The sequence below is a fragment of the Aspergillus candidus genome (genome assembly GCF_002847045.1).
Source record: "Aspergillus candidus strain CBS 102.13 unplaced genomic scaffold BDW47scaffold_13, whole genome shotgun sequence".
Classification (NCBI taxonomy): Eukaryota; Fungi; Ascomycota; class Eurotiomycetes; order Eurotiales; family Aspergillaceae; genus Aspergillus; species Aspergillus candidus.
The window spans coordinates 288,939-316,564 of NW_020194018.1; the positions used below are offsets into that span (position 1 = coordinate 288,939).

Consider the following 27,626-nt stretch of genomic DNA (forward strand, 5'->3'; position numbering starts at 1 on the left):
GGAACAATGTACACGCCTTACATCTCAATAATCAGGTTACAAAAACCCTCCTCACTTTTGCAGCAGTCAACCCTCGTCTACATTTAGGGCTCGACTTTCTAGCAAGCATCTAGTGTACAAACGCAGGCTTGTCTGAAACACGGAATCCCCAGTCTAATCATGATGTATACTTAATCCTATAGATCTCTGTTTCCCTTTATAAATAAATGGATCTTGATAAAAAGAACAAATAAAGAAAGGGGTAAAGGAATCAAAAAGCACGGAATTCAGGTAGCCCTTAAGTCCGGGCCTCAACCCACCCCTGGCACATCCATGCATACATCCATCCATCCCGTTAGTTCTAGGTTTTTTCTCCCCACCGATGATGTCCTCTCTTGAAACCGCAGCAAGCGTCATACAGCAAACACATCCCCCCCCCCCCCCCCACCCCCGACTCACACGCAAAGGGCTTATTCCTCGCTGAGCGTAAACACCCTGGTTTTCAAGGCCTTCTCTCCACGCCCATCCAGGACAAGCATAATTCATATTTTTCTCGACTGATAAGAAGAGGTACAAGGTGTACCGGAGACCCCACAAGTCTACTTTTCCTAAGTCACAGTTTCCCCGGCAGCTTTGGTGGCGTGCTGAAGGCACTTAAGTACTAGCTTCGTCTCCCCTTTGTCGAGGGCTTCGGCTGCGCATGCCAGTACGTATTCACTCTTTTCATCGCTTGACTTGCATAGGGTTTTGAGATAGCCACGCGCTTTACGTGTCAGTTGTTTGTCTCTTTAAATCTGACTTACCAAGAGAAGTTTCATTGTTTCTCAGAGCCACTTTAAATGATAGATATAGCGTCGCTGGAGAAGATAGGCATTCTTTTGGCACTTGATGTAGTATACTGCGTATTTCTGCAAAAGCAGTATTGCCATGTTCCAGTGCACAAAGAAGGAATCTCCTGGATTGTGATTAGGTTTTCCGACATGTCATCGACTAGGATATCAATACCTCAGTATTACAGACTTGTTTCCGGGGGAGATTTGAAGAATCTGCTGCTCAAGCACACAGCGACACCACTGCCCTGCTGTATAGGTATCGCCGCTTGACAGTGTTTTGTCGACGAGTCTCCAGATAAGCTGTATTCGGTTAGTTGCAAGAAAGCATTGTCTGGTGTTGACCGTACTATCAAAGAGGCATGCGACGCTTCCTCGCTAAGCTTTTCTTCGAATTCGTTTAGTTTGTCCATTGTCTGCTTGAAGGTTCCCAATGTTTTCATCTGGTTCTCACACTCCGTATTGGCCAAGGTCCAGAGAAAACGAAGCAGGACACTCTCTGTCCATTCTTTGCTCTTCAATATAGCGACTCTGTCTACGAACAGCTGTCTCAATGCCTCTATGGCGAGATCCGAGCTACCAGGTCAGTATGGCACATGCCGCTCCAGATAACACTAACTTTGAATCTTTCAACACGTGTATATAGTGAACAATGCTGGTCTTGTCAGCAGATGTCGTTCTGTAGGTTATGTAACTTACATTTTAAACGTTTTGTCATCGATTTCTGCCGATCGAATGGTAGATTGGATTACTGCTGATAATCAGTTTGGCTTCCACCGCGGTAGCTGTGCTCTCTTGACCTTGGAAGTAGTCCTGCTCCGCGAATCCTTCTCTTTTCATTAGCTCTAACTGTATTACCGCCATAGGGAATGCTGCTCCGTGTTCCTAGAGAGTGTGAGCCACTGAACGTTGACTATGTAACGACCCCATACCCCTTCCATACAGTCCAGCGCTTTGCTCAGATATTCTCTTGCATCCACGAGGTCGAAATTGAGATACGCTCGAACTGTATGATATTAGCGGAACGGCCCGTTTTCAATAACAAAAGAGAAATAAGATGTCCTTACCAAGAGCATGTAGCATCAGAAACTTCTTCTCTTTCGCGGCCAACTCCACTTCCTCCTTGCAAATAGAAGGCTCGATTGCTGCGAGCGCCCTCTGCAGCCACTTCACTGCCAAGCCATACTGGCCGCTCGCCAGCCCTAGCTTCCCAACTTTGTAGCATAAGTCTACAAACACATCCTGATCTTCTTCTATCCTCGTAGCTGGGACTTTCAGAAATAAATGATCAGCGATATCTGGCCTGTCCTGAAGACATGACTAGCGTGCGTCAGAAGATATCTCTAGATGCTTATAGATACACTCACCAGATATATACGACACATGTAGTATCCAGTCGTGACAGCTTGCAGTTTCGCTCCGTCCGACTCACCGGACGATTTTCCGAGCACGTCTAATCGCACTGCTGCCCTTTCAATGACCCGTTGACTTAAATCAATATACCCATATTCTGTATGCATGTATCCACGTTAACAGGTACCAGGCGAGTGAACGGCACTGGAAAATAACAGTATATACATACCCATTGAGCACTTCACAGCGCACAATGCCACTTCCAGGATCCTGTAATCTCCTAGACGTTCGAATAAGCCAATGTCTGGTTTCTTCCCTTCCGTCGTGGCCGTACCTGTCTGCTGCTCTGGTACAGCGGCGTCCAGCGTAGCGAAAGCAAACGTCTTGACTACGACAATTTAGCAGGAACATCTAGTACAACAGCCTGTTACCCTACCAACTTTTACACAGCAGGGTTGCGTCTAGTCCTCCATCAGCAGCTACCATTAGCTGTGTGCACACATTCCACAGTCGAGTTCCTGATGAATCCAGTTCGCGTCTGTCGGAGATTGGAAGGGAGTGTGCAAAGAGGGGAATATCCTTGAGACGCTTTTCCAGGTCAAGGAGCGTGGCTTGGCTCAGACACGATGTGTTCGAGGCTGTCGTGTTTTGTAGGTGGTTATATAGCTCGCTAGATAGTTCTGGTTCGGTTGACTGTTAGGGATTTCAATACTAAATGTAGCAATGTGTTGGAGAATGATGGATGCAATGCTTGCCTAGGATGGAGGATGTTTTTTGATGATGTTTGCTGGGTGGGCTTGTTGCCATGGTGGTGTGGCTTGGGGAACGCTCCGAGGGATATATAGAGGGCTCGAATGTAATTCTAGCTCGAAGGGAATCGGTAGTGGCGCACTTTACTTGTGGACTGGGTTGTAAGTAGATTGGGGAAGAGAGGGAAAGATGAGAGTAAAAAGGCCCACCTGACCCGGCTACTGCCATGATAGCAAAACATAGCATAAGGTCAGATTTGTGCGCACGTAATATAGTCAACTCTTTACTTCATTCTTTCCGTTCAAACACTGACACCTTGAATGAGATACTTATTCAGAAGCTGAAAATGACGTGTCTATGCAAGCAACCAGCAGCCAGCAATCAAAGTATTTGGAGAATGTTATTGTTCACTATCTATGCACTAGGACTTCCGAGCTTGAACATGCACTGGCAGGCAATGCATACAAGCGAAGTTCATGAAAGACCCAGTCAAGGTCTTGGTAAGGTCCTGTCTGACGCCTGCAAGCATGACTGCGTGGTCATTCTATGTTCCCGGACCAAATGCTACCACGGAGCCTCAGGCATCATCTCGCCCCGACGATGCTAGTGAGATTGACACTCCCACACAAATGGCTTGAGTGTCTTCCAAACAGATTGGGAGCAACATGCCATATATCCAATGACAGTCTGGGGGAGGGAGTGCCCTGCAGAGTGCCCTGCATTTCTGAGTTTATCATCGATGTCCCGCAGCTTCGTGTGCCGGCTTCCCATTGTTAAGATGTACTTTATCAAGTTCGTAGGTCCCAAGAGCTGAAGCTAGACACGAACAGAGAATTCAACGCGGCCGTGTTCTTGTAATCTGTCACTCGACACGGTGCTTCAATCCTCTGGAAGAGAAGCCATGCTCAAGACAGCATGAGAGCGGGTGATCGCATCCTTCAACCCAGCAAGGGGGGCGGTGTTGCTTTGCATCGACTTCAGATGGCCATTCAACTGCCCAAGCAATCCCGATAATTCAGGATCCGCCTCAAGCTAGACGGCGTTAGCATGATTCTACACGACAGGCAGCGGAAGACATACTTGATCAAACATGGTGCGGGGCTCCTTCTCCGTTGCGATCGTGAATCCAGCCTGTCCTTGACTCTTCTCTTGAGGGCCATCGTTGAGTGTGCGCAGCACAGGGTGTTCCTTCAGAAAGATCAGTATATGAAGATAGTCGGAGATATCGCGCAAACTCACATTTTTCATCAACCTCTTCCGCTCAGATTCAGCTCGCTTAGCATTCTTCTCCATCTCCTGCAACTGGCTCGTTTCCTGCGCCAGTAGAGCTTCCTCCTTCTCAATCTCCGCCTTCAAAAGATCAATCCCGTCATTCGTCGTCGCCAAGCTAGCCTCCAGCGACGTCTAGCAAAAAACCATCAGTCAGCACCAGCCAACACCCAGCAGGAACATCATATCACATACATGCTCCTTAAGCGCAGCCTCAAACTCAAAGCACGAGTCCTTCGTCACCGGCGGGAATGGCATCCTAGGAAGGCGTTTACCGAGGCTACGAAACAGCCAATCAGCACTTTCGATCCCGACTTGAAACAGGAGATAAACAGCGAAAGGAGGGGCAGGGCATACTTTTTCACGACCGCCTGGACGGCCGCTTGTGCCTCGATGCGCTTGCGCTCATTCTGGTTGCGGACTATCACCGGTCGCTCCAGGGACCGAAACATGTCGCGCACTTTGTCCTGGACGGGCTCGGGGAGGGTCGTCCATTTGGATTTGATTGTCCGTTCGGGAATGTGGCGGACGTGAGGCTTCAGGTAGGCGAATCGCTTGTTGTTGGTGTTGGTGTCGTTGCGCGTGTCGCTGTCGTCGGCGTGTTTTCTTTTCGGGGGCATGATGGAGGTGCCTATAGATCGGACGTGTAATTGGTGTGGCAAAACAAGAAAAGGGCGATTAATTTAAGTTTGTCGAGGTGAAACTGATGTTGGCTGCGGGGATGGTCAGGGAGTTGCGTCTGGATTATTTACTTTCATCATCGCTGCCCGTGTTTCTCGCGGTGATCGACTTCCGTCACATGCCTGAGAACCGCCAGGCGGGCTAAACCGGTTTGGGTTACGGGGCCCCGAAACCCTTTTGCGACAATGATAAAACATTGGTTACTGCGGTTTTCTCATCTTCATGGGATTTCAATTAGATTGCAAGATCAAGATAAATGAATAGATAGAAATAAAAATAGAAAATTAATTAATAGATACAATCAACTCAATCAAATATGGACATAAATATAATTAATATATCTACCTCTCTCTACTAGCGCTTCCCCAAGGCAGGGTCTCCAGGGGTCGCGCATAAACAGCCCAATTACTTTCTATCCAACAAGGGTATTTATTATGGAGTATAATCACATGCACAGTTCCAGACCGAGTCACAAATGTCCTCCACATGGGGTCTTGATATTCACAAGTCAGATCATAGTCCCTGATAGCTGAACGCCTTCCCTTCCTGCCAACAAGATATACACGCCGTCAGATCGCTAAACCGCTTCATCACAGAAAAAAGCCCTAAACACATGCAAGCCTTCCTCTTTTGGGGAGGGGCCAAGGGAAGGGGGCGGGAAAAATGTTGATGTCATGGTCTCATTAAGGATGCAAAAAAGCTACCGCGGCATCATCAAACCATTCACGGTTTTGAGCTCGGCCAGCTGGGATTTTAGGATCTCATTGCCCCGGAGGACCTCTTCCAGCCAGTCGGCAGCCTGGGTGAGCATGGCGCTTTTGCTGAACCCGCCACCCCGCAACCCCGGGACCAGGGAACACAGGTCGTCGAACCCCTGCCGAATCAGGTTCCGGCGTTTCTGTTCGGAGAGGATATGATTGCTCCGCTTTTGCTCTTCCGTCAGATTCTCCCGAGCGGACTTGGCATTTGATTGTATACTCGACCGCCGGACGGCGTTTGAAGACATCCGCCGGGGTTTGTTGTAAGTCGAGGCCTTGGACTTGCGCCTCGGCTGGGACAAGTCCCCGTCGGAGTCCCCCTCATCCTCTTCCTTGATCAGGGTCTTCTGCCGTTTGCTCGGTTGCAAGAGACCATCCATACTCTCCCCGTACTCCCGTCGGCCATCGCCCAGTCTATTGGCCGTCCCGGACTCGGGCCAGGACATGTGCGGACCGGTGGCCCGCTCCGGGCTGGGCGCTCGCGTGTTGGCCGCACTATTCTGGCGCTCGAAACATTGGAGATTGCTCAGGAGATCGTCCACTCGTTCCTCTTCATCCGGTTGATCGGCCGGTCTGACGTAGCCCTGGTCCAGAAAACTGACATCGGACCCCCAGTGGAGGGGTCGCACCTTGGCCGTGGCCTGCTGCTCGGGAGAGATGGGTTCCCTCACATCGAAGAGCATCTCGGACGTGTGGTACGCGACCGGCGGACGTGCCGGAGCAGCCGCACTGGTCGGTCTGGGGGACACATGCGTGGTGTGTGATCGGTCCTTGGCGTGACCGTTCGACCGAACACCGCCGAAGTCCAAGTTGGGGAATCCCGCGAAGGGATTCTGGCCGACTGTGGGTTGGATCTCCGGAGGATTCGACCCGGTGTGGTAGAGCATGGATGCCGCCGCAAAGAGGTCCTGGTTTACCCCGTGTCCGTTGGGAAACATCGGCGCTCCGGGTTTCTCGAGGCTGGCCTGGGGGCCCGGCGGCTGTAGAGACGTGGTCGAGCCTTCGAAAGTGGGCGGCAGCTCGTCCGACCATCCAAAGTTGGTCGCGCCAAACGGCTTGTTTTGCTGGCTTTGCATCCACAGGTCATTATTGCTGAATTGGTTCGAGTTCAACGTCGTGAAGAAATTGTCTAGCATGTTCGACTCGTTATCGTCGAGAAGAGCTGGGCCCGGCGGCGGCGCCGGAGCCGGTTCGTACGGAGTATCCATCGTGGGCATTAAAACTAGAAGCACACCCGATGGTCAGCGGACACCACAATCATCACCACTTGACGCAGCGGGACCTACAGCCAAAAGGGCCCGGGGGAGGGCTACTCCGATCATTGCGAGGTTCAGGACCGTTCATATTTGGGTTGGGGGAGGACGGGGGAGGGGGGGGGAGGGTACGTCAACACAAGCGGGAGGCGGGGAGGAGTTACGGGGAGGGGATCGTGGTTGCGAAAGTTCGTCCCAAGACGACTGCACCAGCATGTGCTACTCTAATATCGAGAGCAGCGTCGACCAAGACACGTTGAACATGCCTTGCTCTATCGAGATTTGAGATTCGAGGAAGAAATCCAGCAAAAGAAAAACAAATAAACCACGGTTCAATATAGTAACCTAAACACAGCCGGGTGGGAAAGTATACACCAGATAAGAGAAGGTTAAGAAAGGTCGAGAAATTTCAGATGACAGAAAGCGACGGGATGGAGAAGATTCCCCGCATTAAAATCATTCATGTGTTTTGATGACGAGAAATCTGGAGATGAGCGTAGTGGAGAGAGAGAGAGAGAAGAGAAAGCTTTGGACAATTCGAGGTTCCATGATGGGAATTTCGGTCCTTTCGCCGGTCGGATCACATGTGAACTGGGGCCCTCGTGCCAGGGGTCGCGTGACGTATGTGTATTACCGCCCATAACCTCCTTTTTCCCCCCTGGTCCTGACCGATGGAACAGATCTGGTACGGTAAAATACAGCATCTCCAGCTTCTTTCTCTTCCCCCCCCCCAAGAAAATCAATCCCATGTTCTTTCTTCCCTTTCCCTGTTAATCTTCAGTGCCAACCATTTCCTTCCCTCGGGATGCGGCAGCAGCGCGAGTCCTTTCTTGAGTTCAGCTATCCCCGGTTTAATTAATTGAGGTTTTCGATAGCCCCACTACTCCGTACTCGGTACCTGACTGGATTAAGGCAAGATCCTTTCCGCAGTCGACCTCATTTTAGTTCCCTTCCCCCCTCTTAGGAGAAACCTTGCGAATCTGCGACGAAGACGTTTGGATGATCATCAGCTCGGTCACGGCTTGGTTCTCGAGTGGATCAGGTTTAGAAACTTTCCTGATTACTTCGGATCGTATTTGTCTCCAGACCGAGGTCGAACCATACCGCTGCACGGCTCCACGAGCTGATCATACCCGCGAAAGGCTATTCGCCCGCAAACTACGGAGTAGATCCTCCGAGGCTGTTGGTTTCCAGCTGCACCCCGGGTTTGATGTTAGGGGTACCTGACCCTTTAATTTGTTGGAAACTGAGCCACCCGACGGTTGTCTTGCTCTTTATTCTGGCTGCTTGCCAGATTGACTTACTCGAGGCCAATCAATCCCACCTCGCGCCTTTTGAAGAAGGATAAGCCGCTTACCCACTCCCTCCCCATCGTTTGAATTAGTCATAGGTCCGTCTCCATCACCAAGGCATGCTTGCAAGACGATTCCACTGATACAAGGATAATCAATGGTTGTGATGTGATTCAGAGTTGGTGCTGACACTCTACCTCATCCGCCAAGAAGCGGATATGAGTTAGACGGTCGGGTCTTTGACTACCATGGATCCTGCAGTCATTCGCAGGCACCAGCATGAGCTTCGAGTCTTAAATCCGTAAGTAGATGTCACCATAACGTGCGAGTTCCTTGGCTGCACCTGTTGTGTTACGTTCATGAATAAGAATGAGAAGATACAAGAAATTGGGAGAAAAAAAGAGAGAGAGAGATCCAGACCTTTGACGTTTCTCACAACAGCGTTTTGCGGGCTTATGCCATTGGGTATTTATCTTCAGCCACGCCAAGAATCGTATCGTCCTTGGGTCGGATTGGAAAACGTGAGCTGAGTTATGAGCAAAAGTGTGCCGAGGTGTGTTGACAGTCTGTCTCCAATCTTTCTCAAATTCTTTGCATCCCGCAAGGGGACATCGTGCGTCGTACGCCCATTAACACCGAGGTGGCAGCTATATTCGGCGTTGACGTCCGCAATACGCCTGGAAAGTTTCCCAACGTTTTGTGCGTGTCTTGTGGGCGGCTCGACCGTTGTTCCTACTCTCATTCTCCGACTATGGGGCCTTGTAAGGCTCAAGCTGGGTTCAAGGGATCCTGCCTCGATCCCTCATCATTATGCCCGGGTGATCCGATTACTAGCCGCCTTTATTTCTGCGTGGTCAAGCTTTGAGCTTCTGAATCGGAGGCCCCTCAAGCTTCGCCAGAACAGGAATTCCCAAAGTAGTGCAGAAGGTAGTGCGGTTTCGAACCAGGCGGCTGCGGATAAATCCCCGGCCGGCCTGGAGCACCACGGACGTCCCGCCTTTGCGGGCAGGACGATGGACCTTACCTTGTTTACTTTAACCCGAGCCGTGGATACCGTCGCCTCGATCGCATGGGCCCAATGGCGATCAAGGCGGAAGGCACAAGGTCGGTGGACATCAGCAGAGTCTGTGGCACCTGGGCTGGTGGATGCCGGCCTTTTTGCGGCCAGCTCGGCGATTGTGATGTGGGCTTGGTTTTATGTCCCAGAACGATTACCCAAATCTTACGAAAAGTGGATTGGAGAGGTTGCCAAGGTGGATACCCGCTTGATCGAAGCGCTTCGCCGGGCCAGGAGAGGTATCTTTGTGTATGGAAAAGACACGGGTCAAGGCTCGCTGCTTCGGCCCATGTGCAAGGAATATGGGTGGCCGTTGACGTGGGGGGAACCCTCGGAGACCATTCCCATACCCTGCCAAATGGTCCACATGAGCTGTGGTCCCAGCTGTGAGTGGCATGCGATATCTCGATTCGCGCGGACCTTTAAGTTCGCCTGTGCGACCTACATCCCTTTGCAGATGGCCGTTCGTGCCCGCTCCATGAAATCCATGGCGGCCGTTCGTCGGGCGATCACTGAGGCACTCCGTTCATCAGGCTTCCTCGCCGCGTTCGTGAGTCTCTTTTACTACTCCGTCTGCCTGGCCCGGACGCGACTCGGACCCAAGATCTTCAGCAGCAAAAATGTAACCCCCCAGATGTGGGATTCTGGACTCTGCGTCGGTGCCGGGTGCATGATGTGCGGATGGAGCATACTGGTCGAGAAGGCACGGAAGCGGCAGGAAATGGCACTGTTTGTGGCACCCCGAGCAGCCGCCACTGTGCTTCCTAGAGTTTATGATAAAAAGGTACGATTAATGAATTCTCCTCTCCTACCATTGGCTGTTCTCTTTTTCTTCAGCTCATGGCAGGTCACACTTATCCTGTCCCACCTTCATTTCTGCCTTGCAAGTGCCGTTGAAACTAACGGACATAGTATCAAAACCGCGAACGCATGGCCTTTGCTCTAAGCGCCGCCATGCTTTTCGCCTGCCTTCAGGAGCGACCCGATTTAGTCCGCGGTGTGTTTGGCAGAGTCGCCGCCAGTGTCTTGAAGGCATGATCACCTCACCTCTTCTTCTATCTCTTACCACCTCTCAATTCTTACCTTTTACCTCTCCCCCTAATGGCTATACGGCTATATCCCCTGAACTCTATTTCCTCAATTTCTTTTATGGGTTGTGGTCCTACGTGACCTACTTGTGTAATAATATTAATGTTGTTCTACCCCTCAAAGTTTTCTTTTCTGGTCTGGCATGGTAGTACTACTCGACAGTATTATGGCCTTTGCTGTTCTAGGCCACCATGCCAAGATCTCAACGCTATGCACATGAACGCTTACTAGATCTAAATTTGTTGTTATTATGTGGTTGATCTGTAACTAGTTATTATTATGTCCATATTCACGTTTACTAGTTCGATGCCAAGTGGTGGGTTCGTCTGTTAATACTGGGGCTGTTCTGCTGGCATGGTCGGTTAATACATATAGTTCATTTCTGAATTATAATTATGTGGGTGGACCGATAAACGGTCCAGATATCAATGATAATAATATTGAGTAATCTAGAAACTATCGAAAAATCTACGAACAATTGCAAAAGCAGAAAGTATCAAATCAACGATTTATATAGGAGGGGCGGGAAGACACTGCAACCCAGCCGACGTTGGCTGATAGCATATTTTGGAAACACGCGACAAAAAACAGTCTGAAAGGGACAAATTTTGATGATGTCCAATCCTATAAGAAGGTCACAGATTGTTAAAAAAAAAAAAAAATTAAACGATCAACGTGTGGGAGAATTCTCTGTAGGTCAGCTGACCGTTTGGTTGGTTGCCCCGGTCACTCACTGCCTCTTCCAGCAAATGTCGTGTCTTGGATTCAACTTGATTCAATTACTTTGGAGTAGCTACTTACTGGTGGAGTGGCTAGGTAACATCATAGCTCTTGGGGTTTAGGTAGGAGCGTGGCTTCGGGGAAGCAGTGAGGCTGCTAGGATGATTGTATAGTATGAAATACTAGGTTGGATATCAAGGCCCTGCCATTCGCCAATTGATGTTTTTGGTGCAATGGTTCAGATGAAAGGCATAGTATTAACAAAATATATTAGATGGTTATTTCAAGTAACATGTGGTGTTGAATACGGCAATAGACAACGAATAGGAAGTGTAGAACGTTTACAGATCGAAAGTAGATATGAATTTACTTTTAGACAGGCTCAACAAGTGATACAGATATGTCAATTTGGTTCACTGATAACATACTCAATTCAAAATAGGTCACAATCCGCGACTATCTAGCTAGATGATCCAAGAACTAATCTGAGCGCGATTCTGTAACTAATTATAAAACGTGTCGCATTATGTGATTATAGGATTACTCGCGGAGTGCAAAGGTGTCATGATAACTGACGCAAAGAATGCCACTCGGCTACAAAAGATATCCAGACACTTCTGGGCGCTGCGGGTTCCTTATTATAGCTATCTTTACATTGCGATAATATCTTTTGTGATTGACTAGTCATTCTGTTCCGCAAGAAAAAAAAAAAAAAAAAAAAAAAAAGGGATGTTAGGCAAGGCACAACTAGGCAATGGTATACCCGTCATCAATAAGATTATCAGCAGCAATAACCTGAGCGTAATCCTTAAAGATCCCCGATTGAGGAGCATATCGGAAGAACCCAGTGACTTGGTGATCTGTATTCCAGACAACGGAACCAGCCCCTTCACTCGACAAGGCCATGTTCGAGCCTTGGCCCATATAGAGCCAGTCCGCGGGTATCCACGTATCCTTTGTCTCGTAGGCACACACCCGAGGGAGTTTCCTAATGGCATGGACTCTTTTGGTCCCTTCCACGTATCCCGAAGACGGGGTGTCCATCCGACAAGACTCGCCCAGCCTGGTCGAGGCGGCACGTGCAAATTCCTTGAATTTGATAGGAGGACCGGGGTTGACGGTGTTTTCGAAGGGTTCGTTCACAAAGTGTACATCGCGGGCCAGCCTTATTAGGGCAATGTCTGTGTTTGTCTCTGTGGTCTCTATCCTCCCCAGTGGTGTGTCCGAAAAGCGAGGGTGGTAAACCAAGGTGTCGAAATCACCGTCAGGGAAAGCGTGCGCGGCGGCTGTCATATATCCACGACCGTGTTTGTCTTTCACCAGGATGCCGGATGAACTCAGTATCTCGTCGTCTTGACCGCGGGGCTTTCCGGCACTTAGCATCACACCAGGTCTCAACGTTTGATATCTAGTGTCATCGACGTGATGGGAGGGCAGGGTTGGCTTGGCCCTGAGCACATGCGACCTGCAATCCTTCCGCACTTCGGCCTCAAAGAGATAGAAACAGGGGCATCTAGCTACCGAGCCTGGAACGGCATCCAGAACATCGTCACTGTCATGGTCTAAGACGATGATGACGAAACTTCCCCAAAATTGGATCTCGTTTATTGCGATCTGGTTCCCGGAACAGAAATCCCGAACTAGGTCAAATATCAGACCCACGGCGGCGTCATTTCTTCTCAGATCTAGATCCCCCTGTAACGAGATCTGTGAGCGGCTCCAGTGGCCAAGCGGCCCCGTGGGACCCCGGTCATTTGGATCGGCAGTGAGATAACTAGGGACTCCGGCAACTGTTTTTGGCCACGGCTGGGCGGGAAGTTCAAGAAAGCGGAAAGTGAGGGTATAGTCATCGAATCCAATTGCTTGAACACGAGGGAAGAGATTGAAGAGAAGGTCGTAGTTGGATTTATCTTGAAATTGGGAGGGATCTTGGTGAAGATCGAAGGGGAGTATGACATGCCGGGATGCCAGAGAATACGCCTCGGGGTTTGACACTGATGATGGTAGCATGTCAGTCACAGGCTTCAGGTGACGGCGCTCTGAGATTGGACGGTGGAGACGTCGGGACTCTAAGATACAATTAGCCTGAACAGGTTCTGAATGAATGATTCCGTCAGAGGCTATATACTCGCCAATGATCGCCTTGCTGCCTAGAAAATGCTCCGCGGCGAAACTCGATGAATCCAGATTGGCAGTCTTCGGAGCGATTATGAGAATCTGCTTCAAGCTAAGGGTTTCAAACAGCGGCACAATACGCCGTCTTTCGGGTGACGAAGCGTCGTCCTCCGGATCGCTTCGTGGTGAGATAAGTATCTCATCTAAAATGATCTCATCTGCGCCAGTCAACACACGCATGATAAAAAAGAGGAGTTGATCAATGAGGTTGATGGAAGGAATGATGATAGTGAGAAGGTAGTGAGACTGGTCAAGGAAGAAGGAGGTTGATAAGAAAAGGAACGGGGTGATGACAAGATAAAGGAGGCAATGGGGAAAGCTTCATGGCATATCTTTGAGTCATGGTGGTGTCATAATGGAATCACTGACCCGATGACGATCACTTCGACGTGCTTAAACGTTCAGCGGAGCTTGTGTACTGAGTATCAAAGGTAGAGCCAACAGAATAGATCTCTGAAGCACGTCTTCACGTCCTGGGGTATGATACACGAGCATTGTACTTTAGATACAAGCTGGGTAGATAGAAGACCAACAGCTGGTATTCACTAATATCAATATCAGCCAGCCAGCTTCTGCGAATAGGTGGAGACAACCATGAGTATGCCTTGGATCATTCCGTATAGCCATGTTTACGCTTTTCACGGTGTTTGGGTAAGCCTAACCCGTGACTAAGTAGAGTCAAGTCTTGGAGGAATATACGTTGAAAGCCTTATAGGATATTCTCCAACCAATAACTTTTGAGTGAAATGAGTCATTGGTACACTTCACGGTAGTGGACAAAGTCACAGAGGTACAACCTGATATGATTATATCGCTGTTGACAGCCATTGAACCAAAATACCGACTCACACTTTATATAAGTCATATCCATAACTCATATCCCAGCACAACCTCACTTTGCCGTTATATAAGGCTCCGGTTCTGCTCTTGGGTGCCGGATCTCCCAGGTCAGTTGCACATTCTAGAGCGAAAAGGATCGAAAAGGATGCCGGGGAGGCCGATGAACTGGTCAAAAAAATCGATGATATTGATAATATCGATGATGCTAGTGAGTACGAAAGTGTTTCTTACAAATGGTTACAAAACATGAAGAGTAAAAAGACAATTTGTGTAGAAAAACTCTGTAAGTCAGCCGATGTTGACCGATTGCAGGTCTATACATAGTAGGGCTATTACTATTGACATCAACATGCACAGAGTATATATCTCATCGTATTCACTACAAGTTTTATACCGATCATTTTAGCCACCCAAAGTATAGCAGATGAACAATAAGATACCTAATGGTTAGCCCATCTACCCATCTCTAAATTGAAATTCCACACTTCAGCATCCTAGATAACCTCAGTCGTCATTCTGGGTCTTTAGAAGGAAACCGACGTTAACCTTAAATCTCCTGATCCGCCGTACCCTTATCGATAACGATGGGCCGATGCCAAGTCGCAGTCACGTGCCATGCGGCGTGAGTCGGGGCGCATGTTGCAGGGACCGGACCTTTGCATCTATTCGGCATCATAACCTGAGAACCGTTCGCCATGCTACATCGATTAACCTCTTTGTGGAGTCGCCTTCCGCAACAGGGACTTGGTTCCCGGATCCCGCCATCATGCCCTAGCACGACATTCTTTGGACTAGGGAGGAGGTCTTTCAGTCACAATTCGTTCCTCGGACGGAATGCGTCCTCTGCGCCGTTCAATACACCTCAATCTAAGCAGCGCAATGCGTCCACGATGTACCGTCCAAATCGTTCTTATTCGTTGGATAGCGCCTAACTTGTATAGGTACTACGCAGCGAGTATGATCCTGGGCACGGTGGCCCTCGCATATGGCTCTGTTCCTCTGTACAAAATGGTCCGATACCGTCCCAACAATTCGACTACCTCATGCGCAATGCTGACTTCTCCCGCCCCATAGATCTGCCAACAAACCGGATGGGGCGGCCAGCCTATCCTGACTCACCGTGGAGGCGACGGAGATGCCTCCGAGCGCGTTGTCCCCGTCACCGACTCTCGCCGGCTCCGGATCACATTCAATGGATCAGTCTCGGACGTATTACCCTGGAAGTTCACCCCACAGCAGCGTGAAGTCCGAGTGCTGCCCGGAGAGACGGCTCTCGCGTTCTACACAGCGACCAACAAGGGACCCGCAGATATCATCGGTATCGCTACATACAGTGTGACTCCGGGACAGGTTGCTCCGTACTTTAGCAAAATCCAGTGCTTCTGTTTCGAAGAGCAGAAGTTGAATGCGGGAGAGTCCGTGGATATGCCGGTGTTCTTCTTCATTGACCCTGATTTTGCCAGGGACCCGGCAATGAAGGGCATCGATACCATCACGCTTTCGTACACATTTTTCAGTAAGATCATACAGATGTTCCCGTCCGGGCTGGTGTACCAGATACTGACGATCTATGCAGAGGCGAAATACGACGATAACGGCGTTTTGAAACCTCTGCCATCGGGCTGAGATCATATGCGGTGAACCGGTCCGGGTTCTTTTAAAATAGATGGCAAGCGACGAAGAGTCTTATGGGATTTTTCGGTACCTTGGCTAGAAAAATTGGACGGCGCTAGAAATGTGATATGAGATACGCACCGCCGGCTATCGAACCGACGACACATTGGGCACCGACGCCCCTTTGGACATTTCTGTTGGCATGGGAAATACCCCCTCCTCTCCCAAGATATACTTGTATTATATTTTATAGAATACGCCTTAGTGGCTTTTGTACTATACTATAGCATTATGTGAGATGAGCTTGCATTTGTAACGTGATTGTTGAAGAAGCATGATGCCTGAGAAATTCTTGAAACAAATGTATGGAGTGTTCCACTGGCTTGTAGAAACTAATGATTACAATCCAAGCCCCAATTAGTATACTTGATACATCAAGTAGGCGCTCCATACTCAAGTAGTAGGCACCTAGGCAAGTATATAGGCAGGTGGTGGGCGCCTAGAATCCATATGCCAGGACGGATTAACTAGCGGGTGCCTGCACGGACCACCAATTAAGTTCGCGTGCCACGAACCGACGCGTCCGCCGCTGGATCTGTGACCTGAACCGCATAAGCTACTAAGATCTTCCGACCACCACAGAAAGCGCAATTCAGGCAGATCAATTATATAGGAACAGGCCAATTTGTGCGAGTTCCAAACAGTCTCAAAATGGCGCTCCTGGTTGATAAGCTGCGGCCACGCTCGCTTGACGCGCTTTCATACCACCCCGAACTCTCTGATCGGTTGAAGTCGCTGGTAAGGACAGAACAGCACCAAATAAACTGCATGTCAAGACGACTAACGACTTTGATGATTGTTAGGCCCAAAGCGGCGACTTCCCCCATCTCCTCGTGTACGGACCGTCAGGAGCAGGAAAAAAGACACGGGTGATCGCGACACTGAAAGAATTGTACGGGCCCGGCGTGGAAAAGATCAAGATCGACGCGCGAGTGTTCCAAACGACCAGCAACCGCAAACTCGAGTTCAACATCGTTTCCTCCGTCTACCACCTCGAGATCACGCCGTCGGACGTCGGGCACTACGACCGCGTCGTGGTGCAGGAGCTGCTGAAGGAGATCGCCCAGACGCAGCAGGTCGACCTGTCAGCGAAACAGCGGTTCAAGGTCGTGGTCATCAACGAGGCTGACCATTTGACCCGTGATGCGCAGGCGGCGCTGCGTCGGACGATGGAGAAGTACAGTCCTAACCTGCGGTTGATCCTGCTGGCCAATAGCACCTCGAATATCATTGCGCCTATCCGCTCCCGTACCCTGCTGGTCAGGGTGGCCGCGCCTACGGAGGAGGATATTTGCTCTGTTTTGAGCGCGGCTGGGCGGCGAGAGGGCTGGAACGAGGCGAGTGAGCTCAATAAGCGGATCGCCAAGGACTGTGGGCGGAATCTTCGGCGCGCTTTGCTTATGTTTGAGGCTATTCATGCTCAGAGGTAGGTTGGCTTTTCTTGCTCGGGCGTTGAGTTATCGTTTGATGAGAGGCTTACTTGGTGAATAGTGAAAAAGTGACAGATAGTACGCCGATTCCGCCTCCAGACTGGGAGGTTTTGATCTCTGTGATCGCGGACGAAATTCTCGCTGAGCGGTCTCCGGCACAGATTCTGCTGGTCCGCTCACGGTTGTATGATCTGTTGACTCATTGTATACCGCCAACGACAATTCTCAAGGTATGGCCCAGTCTACACGCCGAAAAGCTATCAATTCATAGAGAGGAGAAGAAAGAGCTAACAACCACGCAGACCCTCACCTTCAAGCTAATCGCTAAGGTCGACGATGCCTTAAAACCCGAGGTGATCCAATGGTCTGCTTTTTACGAGCATAGAGTCAAGCAAGGCAGTGTAAGGCTCCGTAACTATGTGACTGACAAGAAAATATCTTTCTAACTACGATACAGAAAGTGATTTTCCACCTAGAGGCATTTGTCGCGAAATTCATGCGCATCTACGAAAGGTTCGTCATCTCATTAGAAATGTCACTGAACTGCTTATGATAAACTAACGCTAACGTCTCATACAGCTACCTGATGGGCATGGATTTTTAAACCGTAAAATCAGACAAGAAACGAATCATGATTGTATTACTATTCCTATATTCTTACTACATAACGGAGAGTGTTTCCTGGCTTTGTGTTGATGCGCCTCTCGGCGATGGACGGAGTTGGTCTTGACTTAGTATAGTATATCTGCGGGGATTTCAAAAGATAGAGATTACCGGGGCTTATGTATTAGCCAAGAATCCCTTTTAACCGATAATAAGAATATTAGCACTTCCATGCTCGCTGCGGCGCTCCCTTTCCTACTATGGAAACCAGGACTTGGTCTAGTAGGTATCTGGGGCGTGGAAGGTGTACTACGTCATATGTACCTCTTATATAACCACACTACCATCCCATTGGATCCAAGTCTTGCGTCTGTAAAATATTTCGTTTGAACGAAACAAACAGTGTATAGTCTTCTATGAGTAACCTTTCGCCTCATTCAGCCATTTACGCAGTATGTCAGACTCTAAACTTGTGGACATCGAACCCGGTGGTGAGAGCACGCAGTAAGTTCCGCCTTCGCCAAACAGGCAGATATACCGTGCAGTCACTGAATAATGACTAGGTATGAATCTATAAAGGAGTTTACGGTACCGCCTGCGAAGCAAACCGGGCAATTGGGAGGTGCGTTTTCTATCATTGAAAAGGGAGGCAGTCTGCCTGGCGACGTTGCTGATGCCGTACGGTCTAGCGCACGAGCCGCATACGAAGAGCGAACAGTGGCCATCAAAGGAAACGGCTCCTAAACCCGAAGACGAAGATGCCGAGTGGGCTAAGAAAATGGGCAAAGAGTATACCAGCAGCGGCTTGAATACTACAGAGGACGGTACAGTGGATCTCGATTTTCTTTTACCTTCTATTTAACTCCGTGTGTTATATTGTAGAAAGACATGTTCGGAAGGATGCGAAAGATATGGACGAATGAACGAGGAACCAAAGCTGATAAATAGTATACACAAGGCCGGACGTTTAACGCTCAGGCTAGCGACGCGACGGCCGCTAGGAGCCGGAGACAGCAGGGGTATGGACCGGGATCCGGCGTAGGAGCCTGAGCGGTGGTCGAGACGTGAGCGCAGCGAGGGAAAATGAAGTCATGAGGTGGGAGGATTGCGGTGCGGAGTGTTTATTGGGGAGCCGTGGGGCTGGTGGAGGAAGAGGTCGACTTCGGAGGGTTGGGGAGGTTCTCGGTGCCCAGGGCGGGGCTTCTGCGGGCTCGTTTCAGGCTTTCCAGTGTCACGCCGTTGCCGAGCTTTGTGATGCCGACGACAGGCGGAGTGCTTTTGTCGACAAATTCCCAGAGACCTAATTTGATACCGGTCGTTAGTCTCGAATGCTCTCCCTCTATTTAATGCGTAGACATAGACTCACCGGGCAGTTTGTGGCCCGCCAGTCGGAAGGCCTCTCTGGCGATCTTCTCGTGCAGGTCGCCCTTGAGCTCGAACACGATCCGGCTCACCGGAACCCTGGCCGTCCAGTAGTCGAATTTACCCTTACCCTTACCCATACGCTGCTCGTTACCCTTGGTGTACACACCAATGTTGGCGCTCACGCGCTTGTAAAGCGTGTACTTCATCCCCCTCAGACGTCGCTTGATCGTTTCCTCTGCAATCTTCAGATGCTGAGCGGGCAACCGACGGTCGTGATCCTTCATACGCAGGCCATAGTCGCCCCAAACGACCGTTGTGCCTCGGGAAGAGCCGCCAGTTGCGACATGCGGGCGACCCTTGGGGGACTTGGACCGTTCCGCATATTTCGGCGTCAGCCAGTCAAGGGCAGGCGAAGTCGTCGAGAAGCATCGAGTAACAGGGAGGCCCGTGAAGGACGTCGATAGAACTATTGTCCCACTCTGGTTAGATTTCTGATGCGGAACGAAAACTTTGAACAAGGACACTGGTGCTCACTGGTAGGGCGGAGGAAGCCTAGCCGAGGCCCCGAAAACATCTTCATCTGCGAGCCCATTGCGACACCAATTGAACAATAGGCCCTTGGAACTCAATCGATGCTGGACGTTGGAGAAAAGGTATCGCTGACTTCCAAAGCCACTTATCGACGTATCAGGAAGTCCGAATTTCGCCCATCCCCGAGTCGTCCAGACACACCGCCCTGGGCACGTGCCACCCGCTCTGTGGCTTACATAACCCTCATTAAGTCACGTCGTTGATGCGCCTGCGGGTTGCGGGCGCGTTCGTGTTCCGGGTCGAGCTACTTTGCCTGGATCACGGTTTCCTCTAGGCATTCATCTAGGCAGCACTGCCAACGTCCGTGTCCAATTTTGTTTATAAAGCTCGGTGGACATTGGTTAGAATTGTATCAACCTCAGGTCATGTTCAATTGTCGTTGAGCCACCATGCCTGCCGATATCAGGAACTTCTTTGGCGGCAAGTCGAGCCAAGGCTCCGCTGCGTCTCCTGCGAAGCCAGCCCCGAAGAAAGAGGTGAGCTCATACAACTTTGGGAAATGCGAAATTCTACAATTGTACGACTTCTTTGCTAACGTTTGTATTGACATCAGCAATCTTCCACCGACAGAAAAAAACGTATGGTTTGGGGAATGCTCTGGCTGTACTACGGCCTGCTGACTGGTGATTTCATTTAGGCAGCAGGAAGGTTGTCGATGATAGCGACGACGAAGAGGATACTGCGGTAGCGAAGGCGCCTGCTCAGCAGCCCAAAGCTGCTAATAAACCGTATGATCCGCCGCGACCACTCTGGACATTATACAGTACTAACTGGTGTTCGTTAACAGGACATCCGCGCCTGCGGAGGGTGAACCAACATCCACGTCGGATTACTTCGCTTCCAGTAAGAAGAAAGGCAGGCCTGCGAAGAACACTGCAACGGCGGCAAAGGAGCCTGAGCCGCCCACCGATGGCGACAAGGCCGGAAAGGGCGCAAAGACGAGCAAAGAAGCCAATAGGAAGGAGCCGCCAAAGCGACAGACCCGACGGGGGAAGACTATTGCCGACGATGAGGGGCTTGGCGGAGATGATATCTTTGCATCGGAATACCAGAAGCCCGGGAAAGGTGACGACGAGTACGTTGAAGAAGCCCCCAGTGACGGGGAAAGCGACTTTGAGGAGCTTGCGGTCAGGCCGGCAAGGTCAGCGTCGACTCGGAAGAAGAAAGAAACCTCCGCATCGGATGATGATGTTGTGATGGAGGACCTACCCTCGAAATCCACGAAATCGGCAGCCGCAAAACCGACTCGGAAGAGGAAGTCGGAGGCTATCGACAAGGAGGATGCTGAGTTTGAAGCCAGCCCTAAGAAGAGCGCCCCGCCACCGAAGGCTAAGAAACCAAGGGCGCCTCCCCAAAGCGCGCGCCCTGAAAGCAAAGAGGTCCAAGATATTCTCGACAGTATTCCTACAGTCCGGCCACCCTCACCGCCACCGAAGAATCCGGATGGGAAGAAGTTCAATTTCGCTGCTCAGAAAGGACGGGATCCCCCCGCATCGGGCGGTGGTGAACTGCCTGTAGGGGCGGAGAATTGCCTTGCAGGAATGTCGTTCGTCTTCACCGGTGTCTTGGACACACTGGGCCGTGACGAGGGACAAAATTTGGTCAAAAAGTACGGCGGAAAAGTCACCGGGGCTCCGAGCTCGAAAACAAGTTACGTTGTTTTAGGGGACGATGCCGGGCCGTCTAAACTCAGAACCATCAGGGAGAAAAACCTGAAGACGATCAACGAACAAGGTTTATTCGACCTCATCCGGCGACTCCCAGCGAACGGTGGAGATGGGAAGGCAGCTGCCCAGTTCGAGGCGAAAAAGAAGGCGGACGAGGAGAAGATTCGAGCCATGGCTGCCGAGATTGAAAAGGAGGAGAAACGCAAAGAAGCGGCTAAACGCAGCTCGGATGCAGCCAAATCCTCGCAGACGCCGTCTTCATCACAGCCTTCCAAGGTTGACGACCGTTTATGGACCGAGAAATATGCGCCTTCGTCGATGAGTATGATATGCGGGAACAAAGGGCAAGTTGAGAAACTGCAGGCATGGCTTCGCGACTGGCGGAAAAATGCTAAATTCGGCTTCAAGAGGCCTGGGAAGGATGGAACTGGCATATATCGCGCTGTCATGATCCACGGACCTCCTGGCATCGGCAAAACTACTGCCGCCCATCTAGTCGCCAGGCTGGAGGGGTTCGACGTTGTCGAGGCCAATGCTAGTGACACACGGAGCAAAAAACTTGTGGAAACCGGTCTTCTTGGCGTCCTAGACACCACGTCCCTGCAAGGATATTTCTCAGGCGCTGGTGAGAAGGTACAGAGCGAACGGAAGAATTTGGTTCTGGTCATGGACGAAGTCGATGGAATGTCCGCGGGAGACCGTGGTGGCGTGGGTGCGTTAGCAGCCGTCGCAAAGAAAACCAGCATACCGATCATACTCATCTGCAATGAACGGCGGCTTCCCAAGATGAAGCCGTTTGATCGGATCACCTACGATCTCCCGTTTAGACGGCCGACAGCAGATCAGATCCGAGCTCGGCTTTCGACGATCTGCTTCCGAGAAGGATTGAAGATCCCACCTCCCATCCTTGACAGTTTGATTGAAGGGACGCATGCCGATATCCGACAAGTCATCAACATGCTGTCAACTGTCAAGTTGGACCAGACAAACCTGAGCTTTGAGCAAGGACAGGCGATGTCCAAGGCTTGGGAAAAGAATATCATCTTGAAACCCTGGGATATCGCCGGCAAGATTCTCAGCGCGCACATGTTCTCGCCGAGCTCCAAGACCACCCTGAATGAGAAGATCGAACTTTATTTCAACGACCACGAGTTTAGCTATCTGATGCTTCAGGAGAACTACTTGAAAACAAGGCCAACATTGGCGGGCAATTACCATGGTCGAGAGCAAAAACTGAAGTTGCTCGAATTGGCCGACAATGCTGCTTCTAGCATTAGTGACGGCGACCTTGTCGACCGTATGATCCATGGATCACAGCAGCAGTGGAGTCTGATGCCTACCCACGCTGTCTTTAGTTTCGTGCGGCCTGCCAGTTACACCTACGGTAATCTGACCGACCGAACGTCCTTCACCAGCTGGTTGGGCCAGAACAGCAAACAAGGTATGCGATCCTCCATCGTCGCTAACTCCTTGCAAGATCAGTAATTTGAACACGGTTGACTGACACATCCACAGGAAAACTCTGGCGCTACGTGAAAGAAATCCAATCCCACATGCGCCTCCGCGCTTCTGGCGATCGTTACGAGATCCGACAACAGTATATTCCTACTCTGTGGGACCAGATGGTCCGGCGCTTGATGGACGAAGGAAAGGACGGCGTTGACGATGTGATCGACTTCATGGACAGTTATTTCCTGACCCGCGAAGATTGGGACGCGCTGGTAGAGCTCGGACTTGGTCCGATGGACGAATCCAAGGTCAAGCTGGACACGCAAACCAAGGCTACATTCACACGACTCTATAACCAACGATCGCATCCGGTTCCTTTCATGAAGGCCAGCAGTGTCATTGCGCCGAAGAACGTACCCAAGGAGAAACCGGATATCGAGGATGCCCTCGAGGAATCCGACGATGCAGAGGTCTTGGAGGACGACACCAAGGAAGACGAGGGTGAGGAACTCGACTTGAAGAAGGACAAATATGTCCGCGTGCCCAAGAAGTCAGCGAAGGGCGGGAGTAGCAAAGCCAAGGGATCGAAGAAGGCGAAGAAGGCAGACGACGATGACTTTATTGATGACGATGATGAGAAACCGAAGAAGAAAGGCCGAAAGCCTAAGGCGAAGGGTGCATAGGGGTGACTGTTTCTCATATCTGTCTGCTCTTCTCCCTTTTCTGATGAGACATTTTGTGGATTGGCACAGCCTACCTGTATTTTTTTGTGATTTGAGTACAATGGGATTAAGCCCTCGTGTATTGGTATTGGGTGTTAAAATATTACAATGGAACTGAGGATATAATATACTCACATACATCAGACGTGTTGACATTATATTTATAACCTTTATGTCTTTGTAGCTGCTTTGTTACGGATACATGGCGGAGTTAAAGTTATACTGATCGGCGGAAGAGAGATGCTGGGAAGGCTTGGCTTGGCCACGGGATCATCTCCTCTCTTCCCTTTCTCTCCATCCACAGACCTGTCACTTCCTGACAGACCTCTGGCTGATATCCCCATACTACCTCCCGTACGGCTGATTCCGGCGGCTTTCTTTCTCTTATCTGTTTGGTTTTATTGCTTAACAGGGATTCCCCATTTCGTGAAAACAGGCTGGTCCTGGATGAGGGGTCGTCACTCTTTGTTCAACTGATCGTCTTATCCGCGGCCTCTAGAGCCATGTCGAGTCGACTGCCGATAGCGACCTAACAAACCTCCAACTGGGTGTCTTGACCTTATCTGTACTTGTATGTCTAGGGGAGGAATTCTAACCAGGAGATAGAAGATGTCTCTCCTTCACAACGAAGAGTATGTTTGCGATGCGCCGCCCTTCCCTCAATCTACCCTATCTCCCCTTCCCCGCAACCATCACGCATCACGCGCGCAACAAGAGAACTAAAACCAAGGGCGTCAGCTTTACGATCTGGCAGTTGCGCACATCCTATCTCTCTACAATCAAAGATGGAATCGGCGACCGGCTTATCAACGTCAACAACTCCGTCCTGAACACGCCCGGGTTCCGAGCGGCGGGCTGGTCTTCGGCCTCGGCGCACCCGGGCGCCGCGGCCGCCCATATCAAGCGCACCTATTCCCCACCGATCCCCACGACAGCGGCTGTCTCGTCCGAATATTACAATTTAGGGGTTTTTCGAGACGCTTCCGAGGCGCGGAACTATGACCTCCGGGAAGACGGTGAGGATGAGGAAGGGGGTATGGTGACTGGGAAGAGTACTGCCGATATCATCGGGCGCCGGAATAATCTACGGGGGGCGAAGAAGCCTCATCGACGGGAGCGCCAGCAGCCGGAGCACCTCAAACCGCGAGACGCCGAAGAAGATGATAGTAGTGATTTGAGTGACGAGAGTGATGATGATGGGGAGAGTGCCAGTGCGCCAAGGTCGGTGGTAGACTGCAAATATTACCCCTTGTTCTACGAGGATTGTGTTAATGTTTTCTAGACCCGCGGACCAGATCAAGTTCACGAAAATGCCGATCCGTACACGCGCCGGATCGTCTCCCATCCGTTCCACTGATCGACAAGAGGGGCCTCAGGTTATGGTCACGTTGCCCTCGCACCCGACCATGGGTAGCCATTACCGCACCGGGTCGCTGGGAACCGCGGTGACCGTGGACAGCCGGCCCCGACGAGACACTACGACAACCACCAGCAGCGACATGTCCTCCGACAATGACCTGGAATACAAGAGACGGCATATCCAATTTTCCAACCGGGACCAGGTGATCGAGCCATCCAGACTGGGGCGCGGGGAACCGGACGATCGGATTGACGAGGAGTCGGACGAGGAGGGAGAAGATTCGGGGGCAGAGTCCGTCGGGTCTGCCCTCTCGTCTGAATTCGGCGCCACGGCTGGCTCGGCGTCCCTGCTAGAAGATGTGGAGATCACCGGGGGCTTGGACTCCTCGTCACCCATGGCCCTGATGCACAAATTACAGGGCGAGACCGGGTCGCAGCAGTCTACATCCAGAAAGGCCAGAGCCCCAGCACCCGAGTTGCACGACCTCCCGCCCCCACGACCGATCAGCACCGTGCAGCCGGTGAGTCTGCTCTCCCAGGCGCTCAATGCGCGCAAGCGCGCCCCGACGAACCCGGTGGAGAAGTTTGCGGTTCTCTCGGGCAAGGGGTTGACCGATGCCCTCAACATCAAACTCTATCTGCCGTTCTCGGCCGATCCGGAGGAGCCGCTCGAGCTCCCGCTGGCGCGCGAGTCGAAACTAGCGGAGCAGCCGGCGCCGGTGACGGTGGTAGAGGCGATCGGGCTCGCCCTGTGGCGGTATGCGGAGGAGGGCCGAGATCCAGCCATCGAACGGCACAAGCTTACGGTCAACCGGTGGGCCCTGCGCATGATGGAGGACGGGGAGGTGGAGTACGATTTCCCGGCGCTGGGCCGCGGTTCTCCCATGACGGATTTTACGTCCAACAACAACAACCGCGCCGCCGGAGCGCGCGGCCGTTCCCGAGGGAACCAGTACGACGAATTCGCCCTCGTGCAGGCCTCCGAGGCGGAGTTCGTCGAGAACGAGCGTCTATATCCGATGGATAGCCCGACCGTCCCCGCCGAGGACACGGGTGATGCGGTGACGACGGCGACGGCGGCCGCGGCCACCACCCCCAGCGCATCGACGGCAAGCGTCCCGCCGTCGGCGAACTCGCCCGGGCTGCCGAGCAAGGGCCCGCGGCCGAATCCGATCCTGGGACAGCCGTTCTCGTCGGCGCTCAACGACAACACACTGACGCCGGCGGACCGTCCGGCGGTACCGATCTCCCACGCGACGCCGCGACTGGGCGTGTCGAAGACGCTACGGATCCGGTTCATCAACCTGGAAGGGTCTACGCAGATGACGACGCTGAACACGTCTACGGACAGCTACATCGCGGAGATCCTGGACTCGGTGTGCAAGCGGTGGGGGCTGGACAAGGGCAACTACCTGCTGAAGGTGATGGGGTCGAACACGATCGCGCCGCTGGACCGGACGGTGGAAGCGCTGGGCCACATCGTGGAGCTGGACCTGGTGCGGCGGCGGTTCGGCCCGCTGACGGGGTCCCCGGGCAGCTCGTCGCCGAACGCGCCGCTGCTGATCGAGCAGAGCGGCGGGGGCGGCAAGACGAAGACGGGGACGAAGAAGGGCAAGAAGAGCGAGAAGGAGAAGCGGATGCTGCACCCGCTCACGCAGAAGCAGGATCTCATCGGGGGGTATTACCGGCGGTACCACGTGTTCCGGAAGCAGTCCATGTCGTTCACGGCGTCGAACCACCGCATCCTGACGTTCGACAACGACTACATGCATATCATCCCGGGGGACACGGGCAAAACGGGGTCGGACACGAAGACGCGGTCGATCAGCTTCAACGACGTGGTGGGGTGTAAGGTCAGTCGACGACATCCGAAGAACTTCCGGGTGGTGGTGCTGCGGGGGAACGATGCGAACGAGCAGAAGCGGTATGACTTTGAGGCGCAGAATACGGTGGAGGCGGAGGAGATTGTGGATGAGATTAAGAAGAACATGGCGCATTACCGGATATAGTTTCTTTTCTTTTCTTTTCTTTTTTTTTTATTACACTGTCTGTCTATTGTCTGTGTTTTTGTTGGTGGACTTGATTGATTGGATAGGAGTTGGGTTGGGAATATGGTTAGTCATCATTCATGACTCTGATATTTGACCATTGTCTTCAGTATGGAGTATGGAGTATATGGGAGAAGAAATACAATCATGAAAAACATAGCTGGTTCAAACGATAGATACCTCTGAATCCCGCCGATCCCATACTCCATAGAGAGGATAGGTAATAAGGAGGTTCCCCTTCGGCCCCGGGACGAGAAGCGGGGCGTTCCACCGATCAATATCCAGTATCCATCCAGCAAAGGATGATATGACAGGTATGATGCCAGCTGATGATGACGATGATGACGCTGAGACTGATGAAGTCACCATGAAGTTTTGATTTCTCCCATGCTGGAGAGATCCAAGGATCCAGCCCGGTTGAACTCTAACCAGTAGATGATGAAAGGTGAACTCTGTCTAATCCGGGGTGATGGACAGATACTTTAGAAGACACATTTCTCCGAGGAAGAGTCGGTCGAGTGATGACTTCATGGTGGATGGGAGTCATGATCTGGGGATTGAAGGGGATTCATTGATTTCTGGAATGACCGAAATGAATGGATTTGCATTGAGGTGGACAGATCTGGGGTGGAGATGTATGTCGAGTCCAGCTGGTCATTAAGTGTACAGTAC

The 27,626-nt window shown here is 51.3% G+C and overlaps 9 protein-coding genes across 9 annotated transcripts; 5 read left to right on the forward strand and 4 right to left on the reverse strand.

Moving 5' to 3' along the window:
- Window positions 1–3,320: 3,320 nt before the first annotated feature.
- Window positions 3,321–4,911, reverse strand: BDW47DRAFT_103156 (uncharacterized protein). The gene is made up of 5 exons (XM_024812011.1): window positions 4,539–4,911; window positions 4,377–4,461; window positions 4,152–4,316; window positions 3,993–4,100; window positions 3,321–3,944 (listed from the first exon to the last, which is right to left on the reverse strand). The coding sequence occupies exons 1-5, from the start codon at window positions 4,799–4,801 to the stop codon at window positions 3,792–3,794; spliced, it is 774 nt and encodes a 257-aa protein (XP_024673519.1). The 5' UTR covers window positions 4,802–4,911; the 3' UTR covers window positions 3,321–3,791.
- Window positions 4,912–5,365: 454 nt separating this feature from the next.
- BDW47DRAFT_103157 (basic helix-loop-helix domain-containing protein) lies at window positions 5,366–6,984 on the reverse strand. The gene is made up of 2 exons (XM_024812012.1): window positions 6,907–6,984; window positions 5,366–6,842 (listed from the first exon to the last, which is right to left on the reverse strand). The coding sequence occupies exons 1-2, from the start codon at window positions 6,962–6,964 to the stop codon at window positions 5,563–5,565; spliced, it is 1,338 nt and encodes a 445-aa protein (XP_024673520.1). The 5' UTR covers window positions 6,965–6,984; the 3' UTR covers window positions 5,366–5,562.
- A 1,714-nt stretch (window positions 6,985–8,698) lies between these two features.
- Window positions 8,699–10,260, forward strand: BDW47DRAFT_116570 (uncharacterized protein; the record flags this gene model as incomplete). Its single annotated transcript, XM_024814952.1, has 2 exons — window positions 8,699–10,006; window positions 10,135–10,260. 2 exons carry the CDS (start codon window positions 8,699–8,701, stop codon window positions 10,258–10,260), a joined length of 1,434 nt encoding a protein of 477 aa, XP_024673521.1.
- Window positions 10,261–11,729: 1,469 nt separating this feature from the next.
- On the reverse strand, window positions 11,730–13,443 carry BDW47DRAFT_13374 (uncharacterized protein). Its single transcript, XM_024817914.1, has one exon. It carries the CDS (start codon window positions 13,384–13,386, stop codon window positions 11,779–11,781), a length of 1,608 nt encoding a protein of 535 aa, XP_024673522.1. The 5' UTR covers window positions 13,387–13,443; the 3' UTR covers window positions 11,730–11,778.
- A 1,298-nt stretch (window positions 13,444–14,741) lies between these two features.
- BDW47DRAFT_116571 (cytochrome c oxidase assembly protein CtaG/Cox11-domain-containing protein) lies at window positions 14,742–17,703 on the forward strand (the record flags this gene model as incomplete). The annotated part of the gene is made up of 8 exons (XM_024814953.1): window positions 14,742–14,938; window positions 14,988–15,057; window positions 15,121–15,596; window positions 16,365–16,458; window positions 16,524–17,146; window positions 17,212–17,380; window positions 17,453–17,551; window positions 17,608–17,703. 8 exons carry the CDS (start codon window positions 14,742–14,744, stop codon window positions 17,701–17,703), a joined length of 1,824 nt encoding a protein of 607 aa, XP_024673523.1.
- Window positions 17,704–18,162: 459 nt separating this feature from the next.
- BDW47DRAFT_103175 (mitochondrial 54S ribosomal protein uL16m) lies at window positions 18,163–19,774 on the reverse strand. The gene is made up of 6 exons (XM_024812013.1): window positions 19,653–19,774; window positions 19,121–19,584; window positions 18,712–19,054; window positions 18,443–18,577; window positions 18,317–18,375; window positions 18,163–18,257 (listed from the first exon to the last, which is right to left on the reverse strand). Exons 1-3 carry the CDS (start codon window positions 19,708–19,710, stop codon window positions 18,875–18,877), a joined length of 702 nt encoding a protein of 233 aa, XP_024673524.1. The 5' UTR covers window positions 19,711–19,774; the 3' UTR covers window positions 18,163–18,257; window positions 18,317–18,375; window positions 18,443–18,577; window positions 18,712–18,874.
- BDW47DRAFT_124504 (uncharacterized protein) lies at window positions 18,208–18,803 on the forward strand (the record flags this gene model as incomplete). The annotated part of the gene is made up of 4 exons (XM_024816270.1): window positions 18,208–18,257; window positions 18,317–18,375; window positions 18,443–18,577; window positions 18,712–18,803. 4 exons carry the CDS (start codon window positions 18,208–18,210, stop codon window positions 18,801–18,803), a joined length of 336 nt encoding a protein of 111 aa, XP_024673525.1.
- Window positions 19,775–19,994: 220 nt separating the features above from the next.
- BDW47DRAFT_103178 (replication factor C subunit 1) lies at window positions 19,995–23,692 on the forward strand. The gene is made up of 5 exons (XM_024812014.1): window positions 19,995–20,185; window positions 20,263–20,287; window positions 20,347–20,437; window positions 20,497–22,817; window positions 22,892–23,692. Exons 1-5 carry the CDS (start codon window positions 20,099–20,101, stop codon window positions 23,506–23,508), a joined length of 3,141 nt encoding a protein of 1,046 aa, XP_024673526.1. The 5' UTR covers window positions 19,995–20,098; the 3' UTR covers window positions 23,509–23,692.
- A 199-nt stretch (window positions 23,693–23,891) lies between these two features.
- On the forward strand, window positions 23,892–27,113 carry BDW47DRAFT_103179 (Sin1 family protein). Its single transcript, XM_024812015.1, has 3 exons — window positions 23,892–24,179; window positions 24,286–24,768; window positions 24,830–27,113. The coding sequence occupies exons 1-3, from the start codon at window positions 24,157–24,159 to the stop codon at window positions 26,913–26,915; spliced, it is 2,592 nt and encodes an 863-aa protein (XP_024673527.1). The 5' UTR covers window positions 23,892–24,156; the 3' UTR covers window positions 26,916–27,113.
- Window positions 27,114–27,626: the final 513 nt, after the last annotated feature.